Consider the following 27,209-nt stretch of genomic DNA (forward strand, 5'->3'; position numbering starts at 1 on the left):
TACACACACACACACACACACACACACACACATATATATACATATTTAACTCATCTTTATTGTTGAAAGTATTATAGGTGTCCCATTTTTTCCACCACTGACCCCCTCCACCCCACGCCTACCACCACCCCCCAGGCCTACCACACTATTGTATATGTCCACAGTAAATATATTTTTGATGAATAAATTATTTGGGAGCAATGTAATAGTTAAAATAACAGGAGTAATTTATGTCATATTCCTTCACCAAGCAGCACAGGAATTAAGAAATTGAATTTGTCACTAGAATTGAGAAACCCTTCCATCATTTAATTCTATTGTTTAGCAGAGTTACTCAACCTTGACACTATAGACATTTTCACCAGATAATTCTTTCTGCAGGAGGCAGTTCTATAACTGAAGAATGTTCAGCAGCATTCATGGTTTCTACCCACTACATAGATACCAGTAACACTTTCCCACCTGATAAATAAAAATGTCTCCAGATAATTATTGTCAAATTTCTCCTGTAGACAAAACTCACCCAGGGTGAGAACCACTGGTTTACAGATAACTGACATTGTAACAATGTATCTAAAACCGAAGTGAAACTATTAGGAAGGGCTTCAAAACTTGGGACACATCTTCAAGAATCCCAATATAGCTGCTAGGAAAAACTATCTAACGCAGGTACCCCATGCCTCCATTCCTCTCAGCAACAGTCAGTCCACCATAATTACTAAGCCTTCATCTTATACAAGTGACAAGCATTGTTAGTTTCTTCAATCCCATTCAGTTACTTTTATCTACAACACTGTTACTGAACATAGAAAGGAGATTGTTTAATTGTATTAGATGGAGACTTTTGGCTGACTCTTTTGAGATAAACTTCCAACAGGTCAGATGATATAACATGCCCAATATTAAAAACCAATTGAGTACATAATCATTTCTAGTTGTAGTTCTGGCACAGAAACAATAGTGCTTATTAATAGATATGTTTCTTTGTGTTGCTCCTGACCAAATCAAGAGATAGATTAAATATATAAGAGCAGAATGGCTTAATTATATTTTCTAAATTCAAAAATGTACTATTAACAGGCTTTAACATTTGGAAAGGACTAAAAAAACACATTAAGATTTCTCAAAACTCCTTAAAATTTTATGAAATAGTAACAACAAAGTGAAGAAAGAACTCTTTTACTGGCCTATAATAGAAGACATCCCTGCTTAAAGGGAACTCAATTAATTAAAAGTCAAAGTTTTGTACTAAATGCTGCTGACATCTACAAGTCTCTTATCACAAAACACTCATGTATGTCTTCATTTCCAAAATAGTTCTGCCAGTGAATTGAGAACAAAATGGGTTTAAAAAAATGAGTTTTGAAAACAATAAAGTATTATTCCAATATAAGATATTAGCAATAACTGAATGAATACATTGCACAGAATTTTAATTTTTGGAATTACCAAAATTAATTAGTGAATAATGAGTAAAAGTTAACATATTTCTCAAAACATTTCATTCTGACCAAATAACAATCAGTTTATTTATTACTGTTTTTTAAATATGTTTTTATTGATTTCAGAGAGGAAGGGAAAAGGAGAGAGAGACAGAAGCATCAACGATGAGAGAGTATCATTGATCGGCTGCCTCCTGCACATCCCTCACTGGGGATTGGGCTCACAACCCAGGCATGTGCCCTGCCTGGGAATTGAACAGTGACATTCTGGTTCACAGGTTGACGCTCAACCACTGAGCAACATTGGCCGGATAGTTTATTTTTAATTTACTTTTCATTGCTTGCAAAAAAATAAAAATTGGGATTTTAAATCTCAGAATGTACAACTATAAATAAAAATAGTAATATTTAAGCGTTCAGGTTTTGCAAATACTTACTTTACTTGCAAACTTTCTGCTGTTAAATTATTCCACATAATCTCATTTGCCTGAAGATTTTCATTTTCTTCTAGTAAGGAAGTATCAAACTCAACTTCTTGCTCTTTAGTAGCTGATGTTCTAGTAAAGCATGCCAAATCATTTTGATTAATATGAATAGCCTATCATGATATATCTTACTACACACCAAAGGCAGAATATATTTTCTCATCAAAAACTACATTCACAAAGTAAACATCAATAAAATAAATCACATTAAACCCCAGGCAGCAAAGATCTAGTCATGTAATTTCAGCCTTAATTTCCTCATTTATAGAATGCGGATATTAAGTGGTTTTATTCCTGTCATAATGGTAATGAGTATAAAATAAGATGATGAATGCATGGAGAAGTAATTGGTACAGTATAAAATTTAATACACAAAGTCATAGTATTATTACTATAGAAATGTTAAAAAGAAAATACATTTTCATGGATTAAGTACAGGCTTAAGAAATGATATAGTGACAACCCTAAAATTTTCGAAGATCACTATATAAATAGTAATAATCTTGGAGAAAGGACTTTGAAAGTAACTAAAATGAGAAAAATTAATCTGAAATATCTAATGTCCTAACAAGCTCATCAATATCTCTTATTTCAATTTAGGTAAATATTATATGATATAAAAAATAATATTGCCATCAATACTGAAAGAAGAATGAAAATATCATACATACCTGTGAACATCTATAAAATTATTGTATTCTGTGCTAGGGTCTATCTGCTCAACCGACATTTGAATCTCTTTATGGACATTCACTATTTCCTCCGTAACAAGACTAGTTATCTGGCTGTATTCATCAAATATGCCTTTTCTGAAAACAAAAATAGAATTTTACAACATTTTAAAGTTTATCAAGAAAACATAGAACCAAAAAGGATTCAGAATAACCAACATAAGAAATGTAATATCAATATTTACAGATGGTAGTTTTATGTACCTTCTCCAACCTGTATTTGAGGTGTCTAAATGTAAGGTCAGTGTTGATCACTTTCTGTTTCTCAACATTATCATAGAAATGTTGGATTCCGTAACATGGAGCTGTGGGTCCACAACAGTCTCTATAATGTGTCTTTCTAGTATCTGCAACTTCCTCATATGCCCTGCCACTTGGGTCTTCTCTTGCTCCTGGGCCTCTGCTCTTCTAACTTCAATGACATCTAGATATCTTCTCCTGGCCTCCACTCAGTAGCAAAAATGTCATAATTTTTTTTTAGCATTACCTAATAAATGCAAAAGGAAAAACTATTCTGTTGCAAAGACCTGATCCCAACTTGAGAATGCTATAGCATTGGTCATTACTGGCCTCAGCTAAATAAGTATAGACAGACAAGTTTATCTTGCATATTCCCAAATAAAATAAGGTATTCTCTGTTTTTCTTTTCCAAAATCATTACCAAATTTCTCTTATTATGAAATATTCTCTCAGTTATTTTATTTTAAATAGCAAAATAATGTTTTGGCAAAGAAAAATTAGACTTAAACTGCTTCAAGCAATGCTAGTTTGGAATGATTACAAAAATCACCTGATAGACATAATTTTTTAAAAGGGGGAGACAGAGAAATTTAATAAGGATTTAGTAAGTATCCCTGAGGATATGAACTAATAATAATTCAAAGTACTGAATGATACAAATGTAAATAAGTCTATCTAGATACCTTATAAAGCAATACAGTAAGTCGTTATGATGTGGAAATCATTAATATTTACCTTTAAGACAAATGGAGGGGGGGAATGAAGTCTCCTAACATTATATGAATGAGTACTTGTGACATGGGTTTCAATTTCAGTGATATCATCATGGTTGGATTTTTTAAATGCTATATCTGAAACAATTTCTTAGCAAGTAAAGATAATATGCTGTGGGAAACCATCATGTCTTAAAAATATGTCCCAGTGATGATGAAAATAATATTATTGAAGATTCATGTGAAAAGTTTGAAAAATATGGATTCATTAAATGGAGAATAAGAAAAATAAATATTTCTGAATAAACAATATGTAATTTAAAGTAGATGTAACTAAATTTATTCATTAAATGCTTTAAGTAGATATTTCATTATTTTCATTAACAACCTTAAAAGTATACATATTTAAGTTGAGTAAAAATACTTTATCTTCTTGGGAAAATAAGGGCTCACCTAACCCAGCTAATAAGAAAGATGAAGTCTACCAAAGGGTGGCTTACATTTTTCTACTGTCTTAAATCGCTATGTACGGTACACATGTGTGCATTTAACCAAAATATTCTGTTAGCTCCTTGATGGCAAACATTGTGGCCTACTCATCTCTATATTCAATGTGCTTTGCAGACATTAGAAGTCTCATAAATATTTGTTGATTTTAATCTCATACAACAAGAATATAGCAAATAAACCTTCAAAAAATCTTTTCTTCAGGCTTTTCTGTTGCTCAAAATTTAAATTCCCAACCCTGTGGAGACAGATATCCACTTCTAAATACTTGTTAACTATTGAATTTTCATATAAATTTCCACTTAATTGGAGCAAAACAAAAACATATAAAAAAAAAAAAAAAAGAAGGGAAATCCTTGGGGCTGGCTAGAAGGTTTAGGAGAGAAGCATAAACTAAAGGGATACCAGAAGTGAAAATCAAGAAGAATCAAGGAAAAACAGGTCTGAAACACCCATGGGTCTGGGTCAATAAGAAAACTCACAAAACACAGACAACTTTTACATAAAACCTTAAGTAGGAGAGCAACTAATGTTAAAATCATTTTATGACAGGATTTTATGTCAAATACGATGTATAACTTACAGTGCTTTTATCATTTCTTCTTGCATCATTTGTAAGGAGTCCAGAAGCAGAGGAAGGGTGGTGTCATAATACTGATTCTGATGAAGCTGTGCCCCTTTCAATGCCAATACATACTGATTATGCAACACATGAAGTTTCATTGTGGCTTTGTCATAACGCTCCTTGGCCTTTTCGGTTTCTTTCCCTGGAGAAATCATTGAAGACAGTTATAAGAGAGATAATAAAAAAGTTTTATCTTCTCTGTGTGCAAACAGAGCCACCACTATTTTATGCTATTTCACTCATTTTATGGCTAATCAAAAGTTTGTTGAACATACACTATGTGCTTAGCTCTATGCTATTTGCCAATACTTTGTATAGAGGCCGCTCTGAAGGAGGCATGCACTGCAGTAACTGGTGAGTGAAGGATAATGTACAATTTATTTGTAAAACTGTACAGATATATGATCCTTCTCATGTTCAAGCAGCTTACACCAAATTGGAACAACAGTGCGCATAAAACTGTATCACCAAGAAAATAAGAAATTTTATAAATGTTAAATTTTGAGGTCTATGTTTGAGGTATCGACAAAGACAAGGGAAGTCTAGAAAGGTAAAAAGAAAGACAAATAGACAATAGTTCCTCCCTCTCTTAAGGTAAAAAGAAAGACAAAATAGACAATAGTTCCTCCCTCTCTTTCTCCTTCTTTCCTCCCTTCCTTCCTTCCTTCCTTCCTTCCTTCCTTCCTTCCTTCCTTCCTTCCTTCCTTCCACCCTCCCTCCCTCCCTCCCTCGCTTCCTTAATTTAAATTCTTTATTGTTGAAAGTTTTTATAACATGTACCTTTTCCCCCATAGAGACTATTCCCTGGCCGCTCCCACCCCCCAACACATGCCCTCACCCCCAACTGTCTCTCTCCTTCCTTTCATTCAATGAATATTATTAACTGATTATCACTGAGAATTGTGATAAACACTGGGAACTCAGTATTCAGCAAAGCAGAGTCCTTGACATAAAGCCCATGGTCTGGTGATTTCAACTACTAAGTGAAAACATAGAAATAATAAGCAATTGCACCTAGGTAGGCAAAGAAATAACCTCAAAGAGAGCAAATTTTGAGGAAATGAAGAAAATATGTCTGTATAAATAGGGCAATACTAAAACTATTCAGAAAATATTTACAGATAGCTAATATGAATACATAACTATATAAATAAAAATTTTAAGTATATCTTTAATTTTTATGTAAATCAAACAAGTATTTCTTGCCAATTACATACATTTATGGAATAAACTTTTCAAAATATTTATGAATTTTTGCTCTCTTTCCAAGGAGAGTCCTCCAAATGAATCCTCTCCCCAAAATAGATCTTACGGTGAGAATTTCCAAGACCAGAGGCTCTCCTCTGCGGCCGCTCTGTTTAGGCTCAGCACCTATGTGAGTATTCCCTGTGGTTAGGGATCAGAAAAACATTCCCTATTGGAGAATATGTCCAGCTCAGAGCCAAAAGCAGAGAAAAAGTCAGGGTTTTTGCAGAGATGAGACCTCAGACCCCTAAACCATGCCCAGGTAGAACAACAGAAAAATTCCCTTGATTTTCTCGCCACCACTCTAATTCTGAGGCACAGTAACTACATCCAGCTAGTGGAAAAGGAAACAAACCTTTCTAGCAGACTAACATGTCTCTTACCAACAAATTCCAGTGCTTCCAAGTACTAGAACCACCACTCACTTCTCCTAGGGAGCTACCCATTCTTTTACAGAGCATGAATCTCTAACCATGCTCCACTAGCTGTTCATGCACATGGTGCTATTAATAACTGTTCAAGTTATTCACAAAATGTTGCCCTAGATCACTTGTTTAACTTTATGACATAATTTCTTGATTATAAAATAATGCAATCACTAGGGCATCTCCCTAACCCCTCTCACTGCTGACTGGAAAGAGGTTCCCACTCTGGAATAGGGGGATAAGAGCAAACATATTAATTCAGTTCTATCTGAAGGAATCAGAAAAAAAAATAACATTAGCCCCTAAAGTAGTGGGTTTTCTCACTTTTAAGCCACGAATGACCCACAGGATTAATATATTTGGATAATACATTTTATTGCATTAACCAGTAAATAATCATACAAAGTTTTAAATATATAACTGAGATAAGAATTCATGAAATAATTCATCCCCTTACTATATAAAGAATGCTATGTGATTTTTTTTATTCTATTATATTTTAACTAGAGGCCCGGTACACAAAAATTTGTGCACTTGGGGGGGAGGGGGGGTCCCTCAGCCCGGCTTGTGCCCTCTCGCAGTCTGGGACCCCTCAGGGGATGACCACCTGCTGGCTTAAGCCCGCTCCCCGGGGGATTGGGCCTAAGATGGCAATCAGACATCCCTCTGGCAGCCCGGCAGCCCTCGGGGGATGTCTACTTGCCAGCGGGGAGCAGGCCTAAACTGCAGTCGGACATGCTTAGCGCTGCTGAGGAGGCAGGAGAGGCTCCCACCACCACCGCTGTACTGGCAGCCATCAGCCTGGCTTGTGGCTGAGCAGAGTTCCTCCCATGTGAGAGCATCCTGACCACCAGAGGGCAGCTTCTGCATTGAGCATCTGCCCCCTGGTGGTCAGTGTGTGTCATAGTGATCAGTCATTCCCAGTCCTTCTGCTGTTAGGGTCAGTTTGCATATTACCCATTTACTATATAGGATAGAGGCCTGGTGCATGGGTGGGGGCCGGCTGGTTTGCCCTGAAGGGTGTCCCGGATCAGGGTGAGGGTCCTGCTTGGGTGCCTGGGCAGCCTGGATGAGGGGATGATGGCTGTTTGCAGCTGGTCACACCCCCTTCAGGGTGGGGGGTCCCGCTTGGGTGCCTGGCCAGCCTGGATGATGGGATGATGGGCTGTTTGCAGCTGGTCACACCCCCTTCAGGGTGGGGGTTCCCCACTGGGGTGCCTGGCCAGGTCTTGGGTGAGGGCTGAGGGCCGGTTTTCAGGCTGTGGGCGACTGAAGCTCCCAGCCTCTCCTTTTTTCTTTTTTTTTTTTTATTATGAGATTTATTTACCTTCTATAGCTGTCACTGGAGCTGAGAGCCGGCTCCAGCTCTGAGGCCATTGCCGGCTGAAAGCAGGTACCTGGGTTTGTTTAGATTCTATAATTGAAACTATGTTGCCATCACTGGCCGCTCTAAGCTCTGAGCCTGCTGGCGTGGCTGAAAGCAGGTACCTGGGGTTTGTTTAGGTTCTATAATTGCAACATTGTTTCATCCGGAGCTCAGAGCTGGGCTGCAGCAGGCGGGGAACCTTGGCTTCCTCCGTCACTGGAGCCAGCAAGCCTCCCTGTTCGCTTCAGCTGCCTGGCTGCCGGCTGCCATCTTGGTTGGCAGTTAATTTGCATATCTCGCTGATTAGCCAATGGGAAGGGTAGCGAAGTTATGGTTAATTACCATGTTTCTCTTTTATTAGGTAGGACTAGAGGCCCGGTGCACAGAATTCATGCAAAGGGCCGGCCCTCGCAGCCCTGGCTTTGTCAGGAAGGTCATCCGGATGGTTGTTCTGCTGTTTGATCTAATTAGCATATTAGCTCTTTATTATATAGGATTTAAAAATTTGTTTAATGTTCATTCAGAAACAAATAAATTTTTTGCCTCAGTTAATATAAATCACTACAGAAGTTTTAACTAACTCTATATTACACTAGGGATTTTTTTTTAATTTAGCAATGAATAAATCACTTCAATAATACTAATCACACATAACTTTTAATGTCCTCAGGAATACCTTCCCCTACTGTTAGTTACTATAATCGTTTTGTCATAGAATACTGTATTTACCCATAAACATTGCTACTTAGCATCCTTCCTACAGAAATACATTTCAAAAAAGTCCCCAAGAGTCAATGCCATTGATACATCTATGGCCAGTCCCACATCCTTCCTTGAAAATGACAACCCCTTTTTCTCCCTATCTACACAAATCAGGAGACTTCTATTGTAAGCTGACATCCAAGATCCAAAGTGCATGACCTGACCAAAAAGAAACCAGTCCTTTGCCTGGGAGCTAAGTCACATTAATGCCTGAAAAGAGTGAAAGTCCCTGAACACTACTAGAGAAGCTGCCAAAGCCCTTTCTAAGACCCTTTCCTTTAAAGTGGATTTTTTATGTGTGGTAGTTTGTTGTTGTTTTTATTGGTTTACCATTTTTAAACTACTTTAAGTTTCTGTCATTTGAAATTCAACAAATTCTGACTACAGTTCAAAAGATCATTGCACTTATACAGATAAATTGATTTCAAATAATAAAAAAACTTCTAGAGTCCAAATGTTCATAATAAGAAAATAAAACAAGCATATACCAGGACAGAATTTCCAAGTGTTGTGTTTTAAATTATTAAATTTCATTATAACTAATATACATATATGCATAACCCATGGATACAGAAAATAGTGTGGTGAAGGCCTGAGAAGAGGCAAGAGTAGGAAGGAGGGGATCAATGGGGGGAGGAAAGGAACATCTGTAATGCTTTCAACAATAAAAATATATTTTTAAAATTTTAAAGATATATTTTAAAAAAAAATTTTTTAAATATATTTTATTGATTTTTTACAGAGAGGAAGGGAGAGGGATAGAGAGTTAGAAATATCGATGAGAGAGAAACATCGATCAGCTGCCTCCTGCACTCCCCCTACTGGGGATGTGCCCACAACCCAGGTACATGCCCTTGACCGGAACCGAACCCGGGACCTTTCAGTCCGCAGGCCGATGCTCTATCCACTGAGCCAAACCGGTTTTGGCTATTTTTAAAAATTTTATTTTAAGTTTAAAAGGTATAACTAGTGAATTCAATGAATTTCATACATGATGTTTTTTAAAAAAATATTACTTTTATATGAACTCTATTATTCCTAATTGTTACTAGGATTTTTTAGCATGTAACTTGAAGAGTCACACTCTCCACAGAAACATTTTCATGGAGACATTTAAAATATTTAAACCACCCATCTGTCCTATTTACACAGATTTTTTAACTGCACAGTACCCATCTGTCTTTCTAGCTGGTGCAGAATGATTCACTAAATATGCAATACTCACCTCACTAAGATTTTGTAATCTAAAATAACATTAGAAAAGTTAAGAAGTTCCCAGATACTTTTTTCCTTATCAGATTTAGTGTATGACAAATAAGCGAAAGAAAACTATTATTGCCAAGTCTAATTATGATTATTAACACAATTTGAAAAAAAAATTTTAAAGCCTTTGAAAACATTGAAGGCAGATTCCAGTACATTAAAATAATGGCAATAAATTATTTTTAAAAATTTTGGACTTAAAACTAATTTTGGGGGGGGAGATATGTTTTCATAGATTGGGGGCCCTGATTTTGTACTCTACAGTTCATGTACACTTGTGCATTTGGATATAATGTGTACTTGGCACAGTCTCATGATCAATTGATTATTCTATCTGCACTCTCCCTTCCTTGTAGGAATATGAAAAGTTTGGTACAATTTGGAAAGAAATTCTATTATATTTTTTTCCTAACTTGTTTTAAATAAATATTTAGGGTCCCATTGAGAATATGTAAATAAATTCAGGAAATAGTAATACTATGTAAAAATCAAAATTACAGGTAAAATTTTTAAAATCCTATTCATCTAACAAAATATATCGCAAAAAAACTAATATGATTCTTGCCACATAAGCTTGTTGCCTCAGAATATCTCAGATCACTATTATACTTGCTTAACTTTTAAATAACTATGTTAGAGCTGAAAATTAATACAAAGTATACAAAGTGAATAAATTCTCATTGACAGATACAGAATTGTAATTCTGTTGTTGTATACTTTGTTTTGTTTTAATAAAAGGCAATGAGCAGGGCATAGAGTTATTCTATGTGTCAATCAACGGAGTAAACCATCCAATTTTTCCTCTTCTACATAATAAATTATAATTCTTTTGCCACCACTTGTTGACAAATCTGTTTAATGTTTGTAACAACAGAGTGTGCATACATGTCATGCCATAAACAATATTATGAGGTTAGCAAAGCTCAACTATGTAAGCTTGACCTTCACAAGAGACAGTCTACTTACTTTCACATTTTAGGTGATTTCTGTTCATTATTTTGCTGTTTAAAACTATGTCCCTAAACATAGTGCTGAAGTGCTGTTTAGTATTCTTATGTTTAAGGTGGGTGTGGTGTGCCTTACAGAGAAAATAGATGTGTTAGATAGCTTTTAGTCATGAGTTGTAACAATGTGGTTCAATGTTAATGATTCAACAATATATATTAAAGTGTCTTTAAAAAGAAACACACACAAAACAATGTATTGTGAGGTGTACTGGTGATGTATTGCTCAACTGTCAAAACTGTGACTCTGCTAGGGACAATGATTCAGTACTCAGGTAATGCTAATTTAGTGCTCACAGTAATTTTATAGAGTACTAGAGGCTCGGTGCATGAAATTCGTGCATGGGAGGTAGGTCCCTCAGCCCAACCTGCACCCTCTCCAATCTGGGAGCCCTCAGGGGAGCCCTTTCCAATCTGGGAGCCCTGATGGCTTAGGCCCACTCCCCATGGTTCTCTGCTCTCTGTGGGGCCTGGCCGCTCCACACCTGCTGCCCAGAGCCTCTCTGTAGCCCAGAGGCTCTCCGCGGCCGGGGCGGGATGCTTGCCTCATTGTGGGCTTGATCCCCATTTGGGGGCATGCAGGAGGCAGCCAACCAGTGATTTTCTCTCACCGATGATGTTTCTGTCTCTCTCTCCCACTCCCTTCCTCTTGGAAATCAATAAAAATATATTTTTTTTTAAAAAGAAGAAGAAGAAGAGGAAGAAGGAGGAAGAAGAAGAAGAAGAAAGAAAGAAAAAGGAGGAGGAGGAGGAGAAAGAGGAGGAGGTGGAGGAGGAGGAGGAGGAGGAGGAGGGGGAGGGGGAGGAGGAGGAGGAGGAGAAGAAAGGAAGAAGGAGAAGAAGAATGAATAAAACAAAGTGAAAAACAGCCCATTCTCTGGATCATTGTCCCAACCCCTTGAGATTCTGCTTCCCAGCAAGTATGGACAGTTTGGCTCAAGTAAACTCATAAAAGTTCTCTACAGGTTTGAATGTTTTTACATGAACACAACGTATACACCTGCTGGTTTCTGAGGGTGAGGAAACAGAATCAGTCCATGAGGTCTGCTGTGAAACTGTTGAGGAGTCTGTTTTTGCTGTCAAAAGCCAGGTCACCCTTAGAGTGTAGAAAACCGGAAATGGGACTTACAAAGAGAAAACAGACAAAAGCGAACAGAGGGATGCTCCTGCACTCTTTTTCACCCAGACAGGCCGGTTTCTCAAACATCCTTCCTCCCTGAAGTTGGTGAGCTACGGCCTAAGGGTGGGGGAGTCAGAGAAGCCTGAGGCAAGGTCCGAGGCTCTGACGTCACCAGAGAGCTTTCTGCATTTGAATGAAGCCTTGGAGTGAGATCCATTGGATTGAATCACCCTGACCTCCTCTCCTCCCGCTTGCTCCCTACCCTTAACCCTACTCCCAGAGCCCAGGATCTGTCTGCTCCCAGCTGCCTCCCCCGAACATGCCAGGTGCAGGTGGATCCCAGAGAGTGGGCACTGCTCCCCACAGCAGCACCCAGCTCCAGAGGGTGCCAGCGCCCTGCAGCCTGTGGTGCTGTGGTCCCAGGGACAGCAACACCCAGCAACGGCGGATCCTCAGCCTCCCTCCAGACACAGGAGGAAAGACAACCTAAGCAGCAAGCCTAAGGGACGCCCGGGAGGGATGTGCTTGCCGAGCTTCCATGTAGAAGGCCACGTACACACTGCCCAGAGCCCTCCAGGGCCGGGGCAGGACACTTGCCTCATAGCCACGATGACAAAGCAAGCATTCTGCTAGGCCGCTCATGCTGCCCACTCTCAGCGGCTGCCCCCCAAGGACTGGGGGACTCCGGCGGGCTGAGGGGACTGGATGCCGACATCTTTGTGATGGAGTAATGGTTAATTTGCATATTACCCTTTTATTAAATAGGATAAATATCATAAATAACAAGAATCAATCGTATAACCAGAATCTGACCAATTCTAATCACATCTGCTACTACCACCCAGTCCAAACCAGCATAAGCCAGTGCCTGGATTACTCCAATAGCCTGGAAGCAACTGGTCTTCTATATCCATCTTTCCCCCACCCTCTTATTTTCAACAGGCTACCAGAATTCTCCTATAAAAATGTAAGTTAGTTCATGTCATTCCTCTGCTGAAAACCCACCAATGGCTTCCCATCTTACTCAGGGCAAAGGGTTTTAAAGAACTACCAAGACCCTTCATAATCTGTGTCTCCCTTGCCACCACCATCATTCTTCCTCTGATTCTCATACCTCCATGCCTTTCCCTTATCAATCCTTCAGATCTAGCCACACAGATGACTGTTATACTTCTCAGATATGCTGGACATGATCCCATTTCAATGACTTTGCTTTGGCTATCCCTCTGTCTCAGAGTAATCTCTGCCCCATAAAACCACATGATTGACTCCCTCACCTCCTTCACTCTTTATTTCAAGGTCTCTTGTTCCATAACAACTAATCTGATCAACCCCGAAACACTCTATCTACCTATAGTGTTTTCTCCATTGTAATTATTACCATGTAATATTCTATGTTTCACTTTTTAAAAATTAATTAGCTATCTTCTGCTCTAAAATATAAGCCTTTTGGAGGCAGGGATTTTTGGATATTTTGTTATCTGTAATATTCCTAATATAAATAACAGTGCCTGGCACATAACAAGAAAATGTATGAATTGCTATAGTTCTTATTTTAAAAATAAATTTAAACAAATAAAATTCTTAAAAAGTTAAAAGTTATAGAAAGATTACAATTTTTACCTTCTGCATCAGTTCTAATAATCAAGTCCAAAACTAATATTGTTAAGGACATCACCTATAAAATGTAGAGGAAAATCAGCAAAGAGATTTAACTTCTCTTAACCTCTTTGAATGTGAAACTTAGCTTTATTTAACAAAACTAAGCAAAAAGGGGACAAAGCAAGTAATTATGCTTTCATTTTATTTCTAGGAAGTTACCTCCAGAATATAAATGAATCATGGAGCATATTCCATCCCACATAATATTTCAGTATCTAATAAGAATATTATAGCTGTCACTCCAATTTCTATAGCTTTAACCAAATGCAAATTTAGATTAGGAACTAAAAGTGCCATTACTCTTTATGACCTTGTAGAGTTCCTATCATATTAAGCTCCATGCAGTGAAAAGCATTCATGCCTTAAGTTAGATGCTAATATATCATGTACTAATAAGTAGGTCTAAAAAAAAAAAGGAAAACCTCTCACATTCAGGTCACTTTCAATAGAATTAATAATCAACAAACTTAGCTTAAACTCTCCTTTGGTCTTTAGCAAGTCCTGTATCCAAATGTATTTCTTCTCTATGTTGAACTGAGAGGTAAATTTGAATTTCAGAATATTTTTCTAGAACCTCCATACATCATCCATACATAATTTTGATTTTTAAAAATCTCCAAGGTTTAGAGATTTTTGAATAAGAAGGCCAGTTGTCATTATTAGTGGACTCAAAATGAGGAAATCAACTAAAATAGATTTTTTAAGTTTTATTCATTTTTTAAAATTTGAATTTATTTAAACACAAATTAACCATCTGTCTGAGATCTGAGCTCATTTCAAACTGGTTTTCATAATTAAAGTACTCCAAAGAGACAACTCAATGGATCTAATCAATTTTAATTGGCTATAAAATATCACAGAACTATTCATAATGAGTGAAGAGACAATTTAAGAAAATCTACTGCCAATTATAGAAAACTTTACTTTTTTTTTTAATGAGACATAACAGCTAATTCACCACAATCTAGCTATAGGTGCCCTCTTACTCCATCTGCTTAGGGTAGTGAGAGCTTATAAATAATCAGGGAATTTACTAATCCCTTAGCACTCTTTTGTATTTCTCATAGAGAAAGAAGAATTTGAAAGAAAGATTGTTTCCCACTCTTGTCATAAAAGTGTGTGAAGAGAGCTCTCTTCAAACTTCTCCAGACTGACTCCTATGGGCATGTATCTTGTGGAGTGGCTCATCCTGCCTTGTTTTTTGCCTTGAACACAGTGCGTGATAAAACAGAAGCATTCAGAGTTCTGCCCATGTAAGAGAAACCCCCCATAAATGCTATTGTCCATATTTTGAGGCTTGGTAAATATAAAACACTAGTGTAATTCTATTCATATAGAATCAATTAAATATGTCACATAAGAATGTGTAACTATGAGGCAGTTATTTTGAACATCTTTTCTAGTACTTCAGTATATCTTTAAGTAAACTAGAAAATAAGATTAGTAAATTTACAGACATAGTCATAGAAACTAACCAAAATAAAACAGAAGAGAAAAAAGACAGGAGGAAAAAATGATCACAGCATCAGTAGGCTGTGAGACAGTTACAAGCAGTTTAATACACACGTACCTGGAGTCTCTGAAGGCCAGCAGAAAGAGAAGGGGTGACAGTAAATATATGTGAACATATAATGGATAAAAGTTTTCCACACTCATTAAAACTACAAACTCTCAGGTATATACAAGAAGCTCAGAAGCCACAAACACAAGTAAAAAAGAAAAACCACATCATGACCAAATCACTTAAAACCAATGATGAAAAGCAAATCCTAAAAGCTGCCAAAGGGAAACAAAATGTGCAGATAAAACAGATAACACAGCAAAGAACAATATGAGGGATAATAAAAGTCACTTCATAATGATAAGAGAGTCATCAAGAGGATATAACAATCTTGACTGCTTATACACCTAACAACAGAGTCTCAAAATACATGAAGCAAAAAACAGAGAACTATAAGAAGAAACAGAGAAACCCACAATTACAGTGGGAGATTTCAATTGCCCCATATCAATAATTAATAGAACAAGTAGACAAAAAATCAGTAGAAACATTAAAAATTTGAATAACAATATTAACCAACTGTACCAAGTTGACAAATAAACCACTCCAACCAATAATAGAACACACAGTCTTACCAAATATACATGAAGAATCAAGATATGCCATACTATGGGATATATAACATGTACATAAGTATAAAGAAATAAAGTCATAAAAAGAATATTTTCAGACCAAAATGGAAGTAAATTATGAATAAAAAATAGAACATCTCAAGAAAAATGCCATAACTTTAGAAAATTAAAAAACACAATTCTAAATAACCTATAGATCAAAGAATAACACAAGGAAATAAGAAAATATTTTGAACTGAATGAATATGAAGACACAATAGTATATGAAAAGGATAAAATGTTGCAAAAGAATACTTAGGGATATTCATAGCACTAAATGCCTGCATTAGGAAAGAAAATAAGATACTTTTCAAATCAATGATCTGAGCTTCCACATCAAGAAAATAGAATAATTGGTACAAACTAAGCTTTAACATTCAGAAGGAAATAATAAAGACTAAAGCATAAGTCTATTAAATAGAAAGCAAAAAAATAGGGGGGGGGGGGGCAATAAGTGTTAGTGAGGAAGTGGATAAAAGGGAACCCTCATGCATGCTTGGTGGGATAAATTTGTGCAGCCACAGTGAAAAACAGTATGAAGGTTCCTAAAAAAAAAAAAGGACAACATATGACCCAGCAATCCCACTTCTGGGTATTTATCTGAAGAAATCAAACACACTAATTTGAAAAGATATGTACCCCTATGTTCACTATAGCATTATTTACAATAACCAACATATAGAAGCAACCCTATGTGTACATAAATAGATGAATTGATAAAGAACATGCAATGCATATATACAATGAATATTACTCAGCCATAAAAAAGAATAAAATCTTGCCATTTATGACAACATGAATAGACCTAAAGAATACTATGCTAAATGAAATTAGAGAAAAGCTTATACTATATGATTTCACTTATATGCAGAAACATAAAACAAAACAGACTCATAAACATAGAAAATAAACTAATGACTGCCTGAGGGAAGTGGGGTGATGGGCAAAACAGGTGAAGGGGATTAAAGGTACTAACTTCCAGTTATAAAATAAATATGTCACAGGGAATATAGTCAATAATATTACAATAACTTTAAATGGTAACAGATAATCACTACTCATGACAATTCATTCACAAGGTATATAAATGTTGAATCACTATGTCATACACCTGAAAGTAATATATTGTATGTCAAAGTATACTTAAATTTTTTAAATAAATAAATAAATCTAGTACTAAGGCAATCAATCAATCCAATGATGCTGCAGAATGATAACCCCCCCCACACACACAAAAGCAAAACCAAAAGCTAACATTTGAGAATATTAATAAAATCGATAGACTTCTAGCCAAAATGATTAGGAAAAAGAGAGAAAAGACACAAAATACCAATATCAAGAATGAAAAAGGAAATGTCAGCACAAATTCTGCAAATATAAAAAGGTGAATTAGGGGATATTATAAACAATAATACCAATAAATTCAACAACTTAAATGAAATGGACAAATTCCTTGAAAGTAGTAACCTACTAAAATTCAAACGAAAAGAAACAGATAAACCAAATAGCCCTAAATCAATTAAAGAAACTGAATTTAAAGTTTTAAAACCTTCAGAAGTAAATTCTACCAATATTTCAGAAATATGAGCTGTAGAACACAAATCTTTCTAAAAAATTGAATAGGAGGTAATCATTCAGAGGACAGCAATAGCCTTATAAAAATGAGATAACAATATTACAAGAAACAAAGAAAAAGACAGATGACATTTACAAACAAGTCCTAGCTGGTTTGGCTCAGTGAATAGAGCATCGGCCTGTGGACCGAAGGGTCCCAGGTTCGATTCCAGTCAAGGGCACATGCCCTGGTTGCCAACTTGATCCCCAGTAGGGGACATTCTCATCATGGATGTTTCTATCTCTCCATTCCTCTCCCTTCCTCTGTGAAAATATATCAATAAAAATATATTTTAAAGAAACAATGTAACCATCAAAAGCATTTTAAAAAAATTATAACCAAAAACTTAGCCAACCATATTCAACAATATAAAGAATGATAATGCAGCATAGGCAAGAGGAGCTATCATTCCAGGAATGTGAGGCTGTTGTAATATTTGAAACGTGAAAATCAATCAAAATAATTCACCATATTAAATCAAAAAGAAGAAAAAATGTCATCTCAATCGATACAAAGAAAGCATTTGACAAAAATCCAACATCCATTATAAAGAATGAATAGAAAGGAATTTCTTCAACCTAATAAAAAAAATATTTGAATACTACAGCTAACATCATATTTAATGGTGGCAGACTTTCCCCCAAGTTCAGGAACAAGGCAAACATCTTTGCTCTTTCTGCTTCTGCTCAACATTATACTAGAGGTGCTAACTCAACAAGTAAAAGAAATCATAATGAAAAGGAAAAAATAAAACTCTTTATTCACAGACAACATGATCCTGTAATTCTTTTGTGAAATCATCTACTTTTATAAGGATGATGTGATGGCAAACTTTTCCAACATTTACAGGCGTATGTCAGAACCCTAGTCCAGATACAAACTATATTTATTCACAAAATTGTTTGATGGCAAAACCATGTGTTTAAAACCAACTAAGATGTTCAGAACTCAAGCTATAATAGAAAAGTAAAACCTCTGTACTTTGCATTCAAGAACTTGTTATTCTAAAACTCAGTACTGCTATCAAGAAACAAATTATTAACTTCAGCTCAATCAGCTACACTTATTATGGTTGTTCTCCATGCTCATCAATAGACTAAGGTCTAGGAAATAGTCAATAAACAGATATACATAGCCAAAAAAATAGACTAATGTCCAAATTAGTTCAAATCAATTTAATGCAAACATCTGTTCCCTCAATACAGCACCCAGCAAAACAAGTTTAATATTTAAAATATGTTTAAAAATAAATTAAAATAATGCTACATTCATATTGCAAATGAGTTTTTATTTTAGACTGAACATAAACTAAAGTCCCTTGGGATATAAATTCTAACATTCAAAATTGAAAGTATTTTGTGTAGTCCATCCAGCAGGGGTCAGGAGTTTGGAATTTCAGCTTTAACCAGCCTTCCTACTGATCTGCTGCTACTGCTGAACCTCCAGTTGCAGTAACTGAGCCCTAGACTCAGAACCCATTCTTGATCAAACCCAGAATTTAACCCTTAAGATATTTCCAGGCACTGTCTATCTCAAAACCTTTCTCTTCTCCAGCTGATTGCTATATGTGAGACTGGTGTTTTAAATAGCTTTTCCAAGACCTCCTTCAATCTATAGTAATCTCTGGATGCCCGAGCCGCTTGGGCATCCGCCGCCAGCACCCCAGCAGTGCCTAGGACCCACTCCAGAATGCCCTGGACTGACCTATCATGATAAACTAAGGTTCTGACATAAGCCTGTAAATATTGGGAAATTTGCCATCACATTACCTTTATAGTAACTAAATAACTTCACAAAAGAACTCCTATTTCCATGTTAAACACAGATGCAGTCTGAAAAAAGAAACAAAATATTCAGAAATATAATTTTATACTTTTCCATGTAAAAATGAGTATAAAAAAGTTTCAATTGATTTTATTATGGAAGAGAAATTTATATATGCCTCATGCATAAAACACAATTACATAAGAACTTATTTTTAAAATATATATTCTAATATGTTATAAATTGATCTACTGGGAGTAATCGAATTCTTAAAAATAGAAAAATACTATCACTAATATCTTTAGAAAGAGAAATGTAAATAAGTTTTCACATTTTAATACAGGAAATTAAATCAAATAATACACCACTTAATACCAATGAAAACTACAGTCTTGAGATTTTCTGGTTGTCTTCCTACTATTAATACAACACTAAATAGTAGTTTATCTAGATCCAAAGTAATAAAGCACAATTATAATATGTAAATAATCTTTCATAATATAAGCATTAGGTACAAGAACTATTTAAAACTTTATTATGACATCAAAATGAGATTTCCATTTTTAAACAAAAACAAATAATATCATTAAAAATAGGCATCAAGACTTTGGAGTAATTATGTGTTTCTTTTCCTAATTTTTCTCTAACAGACACAGACGCAGTGTGAAACACAGCATAGTTGGATTATAATACTTGCTCTGGGTGAATTTCAATATGATTATTTATAATATAGGACACTAATTTGAGAATGCTAGCCAGGCATTTAGTAATGAACTTTATAAAATTAACTATTTTGACAGATTAAGTAACCATGCTAAATGTACAAAACTATTTCTGAACTACTCTTTTTTTTAATATATTTTTATTGATTTTTTACAGAGAGGAAGGGAGAGGGATAGAGAGTTAGAAATATCGATGAGAGAGAAAAACATCAATCAGCTGCCTCCTGCACACCTCCTACTGGGGATGTGCCCAAAACCAAGGGTACATGCCCTTGATGGGAATTGAACCTGGGACCCTTTAGTCCGCAGGCTGATGCTCTATCCACTGAGCCAAACCGGTTAGGGCTCTGAACTACTCTTGATGGTTTAGCAAAGTATCCCTTGTATAAATGCTAAATTTTGAAAGATGATAAGACTTTGAGTTCCCAAGTTTGAATATCAACTAGAAACAGGTAAGCTCCCTCAATACCTAGAAAATACTGTTTCAATCTCAGTAACTTAAAGATAGAAAGTGCTCAGTAAGTACTTCTAAATTATCTAGAGCACTCTTAAAAATAACAAAGGACTATAATTAGGTTTTAATATGAAGTTTGAAAATCTATAAAATATTCACACAATGTTAGAATTTAATACAAGACTAACTCCAAAGTCTATGTCATTTTTACTTTACTTAAATAACAGGTAATTAAATTACAAAAGCATTTTAAAAGAGATGTTTACATTAGTAAAGAGGTCATAACCTCAAAATATTGGTTGAAATACACGAAAAATAAGTAAGAAAAAGAAAAATAAGGAAACTACGAACATGGATTCATCTTCCCTACAAAAGCAAATAGAAACACTGTGAGAAACAGAAACATGAGTTAAATGTGGGAGGAGTTAGGGAAACATAGCTTAGGTGTTGGAGGAAAAATGGGAAGGGAGGAAGGGGGAGGGAGATAAGGAAAAAGAGAAACGGGGAAGAAGGCAAAGAAGCAGGGATGAGTAGGGTGGGTGGGGAGACAGAAAGGGAGGAGGAAATAAGGAAAGGAGGGAGAACTACCTCTAAATCAGAACCTCTTCTAATCTATTGAGAATAATAATAAAAACAGTGTTTTCATTGTACAAGAAATATCCAAATGCAGGAGCTGTTTATTTCATTTACTTCAAAAATAACAAGATAATATACAAGTAAAAGACAAAGAAAAATACATTAATAAAAGAGAATGGTAAATTAAATAGTAAAAAGAAAATGGAGTTTCTAATAAGGCTTACATACTTAGCCAGAAAGGAAAAAAAATTTTTTTTATTGATTGCAGAGAGAAAGAGAGAGGAACAGAGAGATAGAAACATCAATGATGAGAATCATTGATCGGCTGCCTCCTGCATGCCTTCTACCGGGGATCGAGCCGGCAACACAGGCATGTGCCCTTGATGGGTATCAAACATGGGGACCCTTCAGTCCCAGGCCAATGCTCTATCCACTGAGCCAAGCCAAACTTGTTAGGGTGCCAGAAAAAAAATTTTAACTTCTATTATTTCAACTTTTATAATTAAAAAAAAAACAAAATATGAAAACTATTTAGCTACAATTCAAGACTATAACCATAAATCTCTGTTAAAAACATTGGTTTCTCTTTCCATTTACTTTCCAACTGTCCAATGAAAAGTGTAGGACACTAGACACATAAAATTCAGCTACAAAGGCAAGATAACGCTACAATATGATCTTGTGATTTTAAAGGCTTTTAAGTATCATGGTAAAAAGGGGATTGAAAAGGCTTCTAAACAAATACAACCTTGTTTTTCTTATTCAGCACTCACTAATTAACTAAATCTGATGTTAGATATCAATTTAAATACTTTGCATTCTATTACACAAATGCTACATAATTCCATTTAGTATACACTATTCAAAAACATTGTACATCATTTTTTTATAAAGGAAGAATTATTACATAATTTCACAATCAGTCTATTTTGGTTTATTTTGGTATTTTTTAACATATTTTTATTGATTTCAGAGAGGAAGGGAGAGAGGGTGAGAGAGAGACATCAATGGTGAGAGAGAATCACTGATCCGCTGCCTCCTGCACGCCCCACACTGGAGATCGAGCCCACAACCTGGGCATGTGTCCTGGCCGGGAATCGAATGGCAACCTCCTGGTTCTTAGGTCAACACTCAACCACTGAGCCACGCCAGCCAGGCATATTTCAGTATTTTTTAACGTAAATTGGTCTAAGTGGAATCATTCCACTACTTATAAAGATAACATTCAAATGATAAGAATAAAAATCACTAAAGTAAACACTTTTTCATAACTTTGCCATACCTTTAGCTAAAGCTTCTGTATATTTCTCTTTGGCAGAATTCATTTCTTTTATTAATTGTCTATAGCTGGATTTTAATTTCTCTAATTCCGTCTTTGTAACCTGTCAAAAAAAGAAATTAAAAAAAATTAAAACATAAATTTACATGATCAAGAACTTAAATTCCAATGTGTACCTTACTGTTTATAGGTCAGAGTTGCTCTTTAATACAGAATTACATACAATAAATTAAAAATTACTGGGGGAGGGGGGAGTCAATCGGGGAAAAAGGAGACATATGTAATACAATTTTTAAAACATTACTTTAGCCCTGGCCCTGGCCGGATGGCTCAGTTGGTTGGAGAGTCATCCCTTACACCAAATAGGTTACAGGTTCGACTCCCAGTCAGAGCACACAGGGCACACACCTAGGTTTCAGATTCCATCCCCATTGAGGGCGTGAACGGGAGTCAACTGATGGATGTTTCTCTCTCACATCAATTTCTCTCTCTCTCTCTCTCTCTCTCTCTCTCTCTCAAATTAATTTTGAAAAATATCCTCAGGTGAGGATTAAAAAAAAAAATTCTTTAGCTCTGGCCAGGTGACTCGGTTGGTTGGAGCATCATCCTGTATACCAAAAGGTTGCAGGTTTGATTCCCTGTCATATCTAGGCTGCAGGTTCAATCCCCGGGCATGGTATGTACAGGAGGCAACCAATCCATGTTTCTCTCTCACAATGATGTTTCTCTTACTTTCTCTCCCTCTCCTTCTCTCTCTCTCTCTCTCTAAAAATCAAGAAAAACATATCCTCAGGTGAAGTCTAAGAGTTTCTTTGATTCTCTATAATTTCCTGCATAGACAATCATGTCATCTGTGAACAAAGGCAGCTATATTTCTTTGTTCCCAATCTGTATACCTTTTATTTATTTTTCTTGTCTTACTGTATTAGCTAATAACTTCCAATATAATGTTAAGAAACAGTGGTAAGAAGGAACATTCTTGCCTTGTTCCTGATCTTAATGAGAAAGCTTCGATTTTCTCACCATTAAGTATGAAGTTAGCTGTAGGTTTTTTATAGATATTCTTTATCAAGTCTAGTAAGAGTTTTTATCATGAATGAGTGTTGAACTTTTTCAAATGCTATTTCTGCATCTATTCATATAATCACCTGATTTTTCTTTTATTAATCTGTCTATGTGATGGTTTCCAGTCATTGATTTTCAAATGTTGAACCAGTCACATACCTGAAATACACACCAATTGGTCATGGTGTGTAATTCTTATGATACATTGTTGTATTTTATTTCTTAATAATTAAGGATTTTTGTGTTTACGCTCATGAGAGAGATGAGCCTGTAGTTTTCTTTTCTTCTAATATCATGTCTAGTTTTGGCATTAGGGTAATGCCGGCCAAATAGAATGAATTAATAAGTTTCCCTCTATATCTTCTCAAAGAGTTTGTAGAGAATTGGTATAATTTCTTGCTTAAAAGTTTGATAGAATTCACCAGTGAACCCATCTGAACCTAGTACTTTCTGTTTTGCGAGATTATTAATTATTGATTCAATTACTTTAATAGATACTTGCCTATTCAGATTATCTACTTAATCTCAATTAGGTTTTAGTAGATTGTGTTCTTCAAGGAAGTGGCTCATTTCTCTACATTATCAAATTTGTAGGCATTGAAGGCTCATAGTACTCCTTCATAAGCCTTTAATATCCACGGGATATGTAGTGATATACCTCTTTCACTTCTAATATTAGTAATCTTTGCTGCCCTGTGCTTTTGTTAGTTAGCTAGCTAGCGGCTTCCTGAATGTATTGATCTTTTCAACAAACCAGTTATTTTGTTGAGTTTTCTCTACTGATTTCCTGTTTTCACTTTCATGGATTTCTGCTCTAATTTTTATTATTTCTTTTCTTCTGCTTACTCTGGATTCAACTTCCCTTTTTCTACTGTCCTATGGTAGAAGATTAGATTATTGCTTTTAGAACTTTTTCTTTTCTAATATATGCTATACATTTCTATACATTTTTCTCTGTCTCTTCCAACTATGTGTTTTTGCCTTTTGGTAGGCCTTACCATTTTTTCTTGGTTGACAAGCACAATGTTTTAGATAAAAGGAACTGATGTAAATAAAGCCTTTACCAATGTGGTGACAAAGATGTCAGGGAGGGGAAGCATTTTATAGTCCCATGACTAGGTCTCAGTTTTTTACTAAGCCTGTGCCCCTCAACTCTGAACATTACATGTGTTTCTCAGTCCCCAGCCCCCCTTTCACGAGACACAATGGCTAGAGTGCGCCAAAGTTGTGTATTTCCCTTCCCCCAGGTTGTTAAGCTCTGGTTAAACAGTTTCTCATAAGGGCAGATCTTGTTAAGAAGACCAGAATACTCTGGCATATGGCAAAATGGTTTCTTTTCTCCTCCCCCAGCCAGGACCATGAGACTTTTCTCCAATGTTCACTGTGAGAACCTGGAAGAGATCCAGGAGGTAAAACTCAAAAAAGTATGGGGGCCACTCAACGACTGGATCCTCCTGAAGTTTTTGTCACAGTTGTCCACACTGAGACTCCAGGACTTGTCAATTACCATTCAGGTTTTTCTGCAGCCAGCACTGGTTCCCAAGGAGGCTCTGATAGGTTGTGATTTGCTATATTGGCTTAGCAGTCTACTTAATTTTGGCAACAGCTGTTTGCCCTGTGACTTCACTTCTCTTATACACCTAAGAAGAGTTGTTCATTTTTTAAAATTTTTTCAGCCTTTTACTTATTGTTTGAATGAAGTGGCAACCTCCAAACTTCTTATGTGCTCGACAAGAAATTAGAAGCCTTAACTTTTGAAGTTGTAAAGAACCAATTCATTATTTTGCAAACTGGCAAATTAATAGCAAAAAGCAAGCATTTATCCTGCCTTCCTTTTTTAAACTATACCTTAAGGTAGCCAAATAGTTCATCTAGGGAAAGTCTTAATTGAAAAATTCCAGCTAACAACTGCATCAGGAATAACAGAAGAAAAATCTTGCCATTATGCAAACCCCACTGAAGTAATAGATTAATCATTGAACATGAATTGTTTCTAAAACTATTAGATGAAAAGCGGTAGGGAAACTTTATTAACAGATTGATTAGGCTGGCAAAACTGGAACCCATTAGTCATATTTAACAATACAAAATGATAAACAAGCAGACACAGACATTATATACCTCTGAAATAAAACAAGAGAAAGTCTATACCAGCACCTATGATGTGTACTTGTCCAAAATAAACAGCAAAAATCTTATCAAATCTCTAGATCTAACTTCCAGTTTACAGGAAAATTAGCAGATGAAGGAATACGTGAAATCGCGTCACAAGATGCTAACAACAAAATCCAAAATAAAGGAAATTCAATTCTATAAGGCAAAATTACCCAGTTTTTCCCACAAATAAATGACATTTTAAAGAGGGGGGAGGACAACCTACATTAAAGAGAATTATTCAAATGTAATGTAATGGCCTGTTTGGATCCTAATTTAAATGAACCAACCACAAAAAGCATTTAAACAACAATCATTTGAACACAGAATATTTAATAACATTAGGAATTATTGTTCAATTTTTAGGTAGGTTAGTAATAATATAATTGTGTCTTACAAAAAAGAGTATGTATTTTAGCAATACATAAGAAAATATTTATGAATAAAATGATATCTGGAATTTTCTTTAAAATGACACAATATAGAAGAAAAAGTAGGTGAGAATATAGATGGGGGAAAAAAAATTTAATATGTGGGTGAAAGGGTGGATGGGAGTTCATTTTACTATTCTCTCCTCTTTTGTACATTTGGAAATTTTCATAATTAAAACACTGTAAAAGTTATCCAGAAAAGAAACACTCTGAATGTAGAGAAATTTAGAAATATCCTAATCTATTTTCATTTTTCTTTTATGATTAGTGTTACACGATAAAATTTTTTTAAAGCCTAAAGGAGTTATTTCCATAAGTAAAAAGTAAAAAATAAAAGTTCTAAGTGATAAAAAAGCATTGTATCATGGTTTAACTGGTGGTATTTTTTCTTTTGTAGGAGTACATAAAGTATTATAATCAATAATGTCTTATATTAAAAAAATAAGATATTATTTACTAGAGACACCAAAACTTATTTCTAGTCATGAAATATGCAGAAAACAATTTTTAAAAGTCAAACAGGATAAAATATTTCAGTGCATTTAAAAACCAGTTAAAGAAAAATTTGAGAAAGACAAACCTTGATCATCTCTGCCTCTATCTGCTGATGAACAGCTATATAACTTTTCTTCACCTGCTGCTTGTCTTTGATCATCATGGTGAGCTTGTGTAAGGGTCCAGAATTTAGATCCTCTGCATGTGTCTTCATTATCCTACTAAGTTGTTCTGTCTGCTGAATCATAAGTAGCCAAGACTTTTAAAAACATAAAGAAATAAAATTAGGGTGTATTAGAAGTTTGCATTTAGCTGTATTTTAATTGTCTAAAAAGCTTAAACATTTAGTGTTACACACATTATTACATTAAGATAAAAATAGTAGGTTTCTGGCAATTGTGCAATAAGCTATGAATAGTTCATATTTAACATCTTCATCTTCAAGTCCTAATGCTTCAACTGTGTGTAATCAGAGACTATGCAGAATACTAGGAAAGGGACTAAGGGACTCAGAACCCACACTTGCATTCTTCTGTTTTTCTTTTTTGTTTTTCTTTTTTTTAATCTTCACCCAGGGATATTTTTCCATTGATTTTTAGAGAGAGTAGAAAAGAGAGGGAAAGACAGAGAGAAATATCGATGTGAAAGAAACACATCAATTGGTTGCTCCTGCACACGCCCTGACCAGGCCCAGGCTGGGAGATGCCTGCAACTGAGGTACGTGCCCTTGACTGGAATCAAACCCAGGACCCTTCAGTCCACAGGCCGAAGCTCTATCCAATGAGCCAAACCGGCTAGGGCTTCTGTTGGTTTCTCAACACACTGATACATTGTTTCTGCTCACACCATTCTAATTCCTCACAAAGGCCACTATTCCTGATGCAACAGAATT

At 35.6% G+C, this 27,209-nt stretch overlaps 1 protein-coding gene across 13 annotated transcripts in view; it reads right to left on the reverse strand.

Moving 5' to 3' along the window:
• FER (FER tyrosine kinase) overlaps positions 1–27,209 on the reverse strand; it is a 294,456-nt gene that overhangs the window by 223,632 nt on the left and 43,615 nt on the right. For all 13 annotated transcript variants that reach the window (XR_002827917.1, XR_002827962.1, XM_014464462.2 and 10 more), the window contains 5 exons: positions 26,403–26,576; positions 22,176–22,275; positions 4,702–4,885; positions 2,599–2,736; positions 1,880–1,999 (listed from right to left, as the gene is read on the reverse strand). Coding sequence is in view for 11 of the 13 variants with exons in the window: in XM_014464462.2 (XP_014319948.1) it covers positions 1,880–1,999; positions 2,599–2,736; positions 4,702–4,885; positions 22,176–22,275; positions 26,403–26,576 (716 nt within the window). In the remaining 2 variants the exon portion in view is untranslated. The remainder of the gene's footprint in view (positions 1–1,879; positions 2,000–2,598; positions 2,737–4,701; positions 4,886–22,175; positions 22,276–26,402; positions 26,577–27,209) is intronic.

The sequence above is a fragment of the Myotis lucifugus genome, unplaced genomic scaffold (assembly GCF_000147115.1).
Source record: "Myotis lucifugus unplaced genomic scaffold, Myoluc2.0 scaffold_0, whole genome shotgun sequence".
In the NCBI taxonomy this organism is placed as follows: Eukaryota; Metazoa; Chordata; class Mammalia; order Chiroptera; family Vespertilionidae; genus Myotis; species Myotis lucifugus.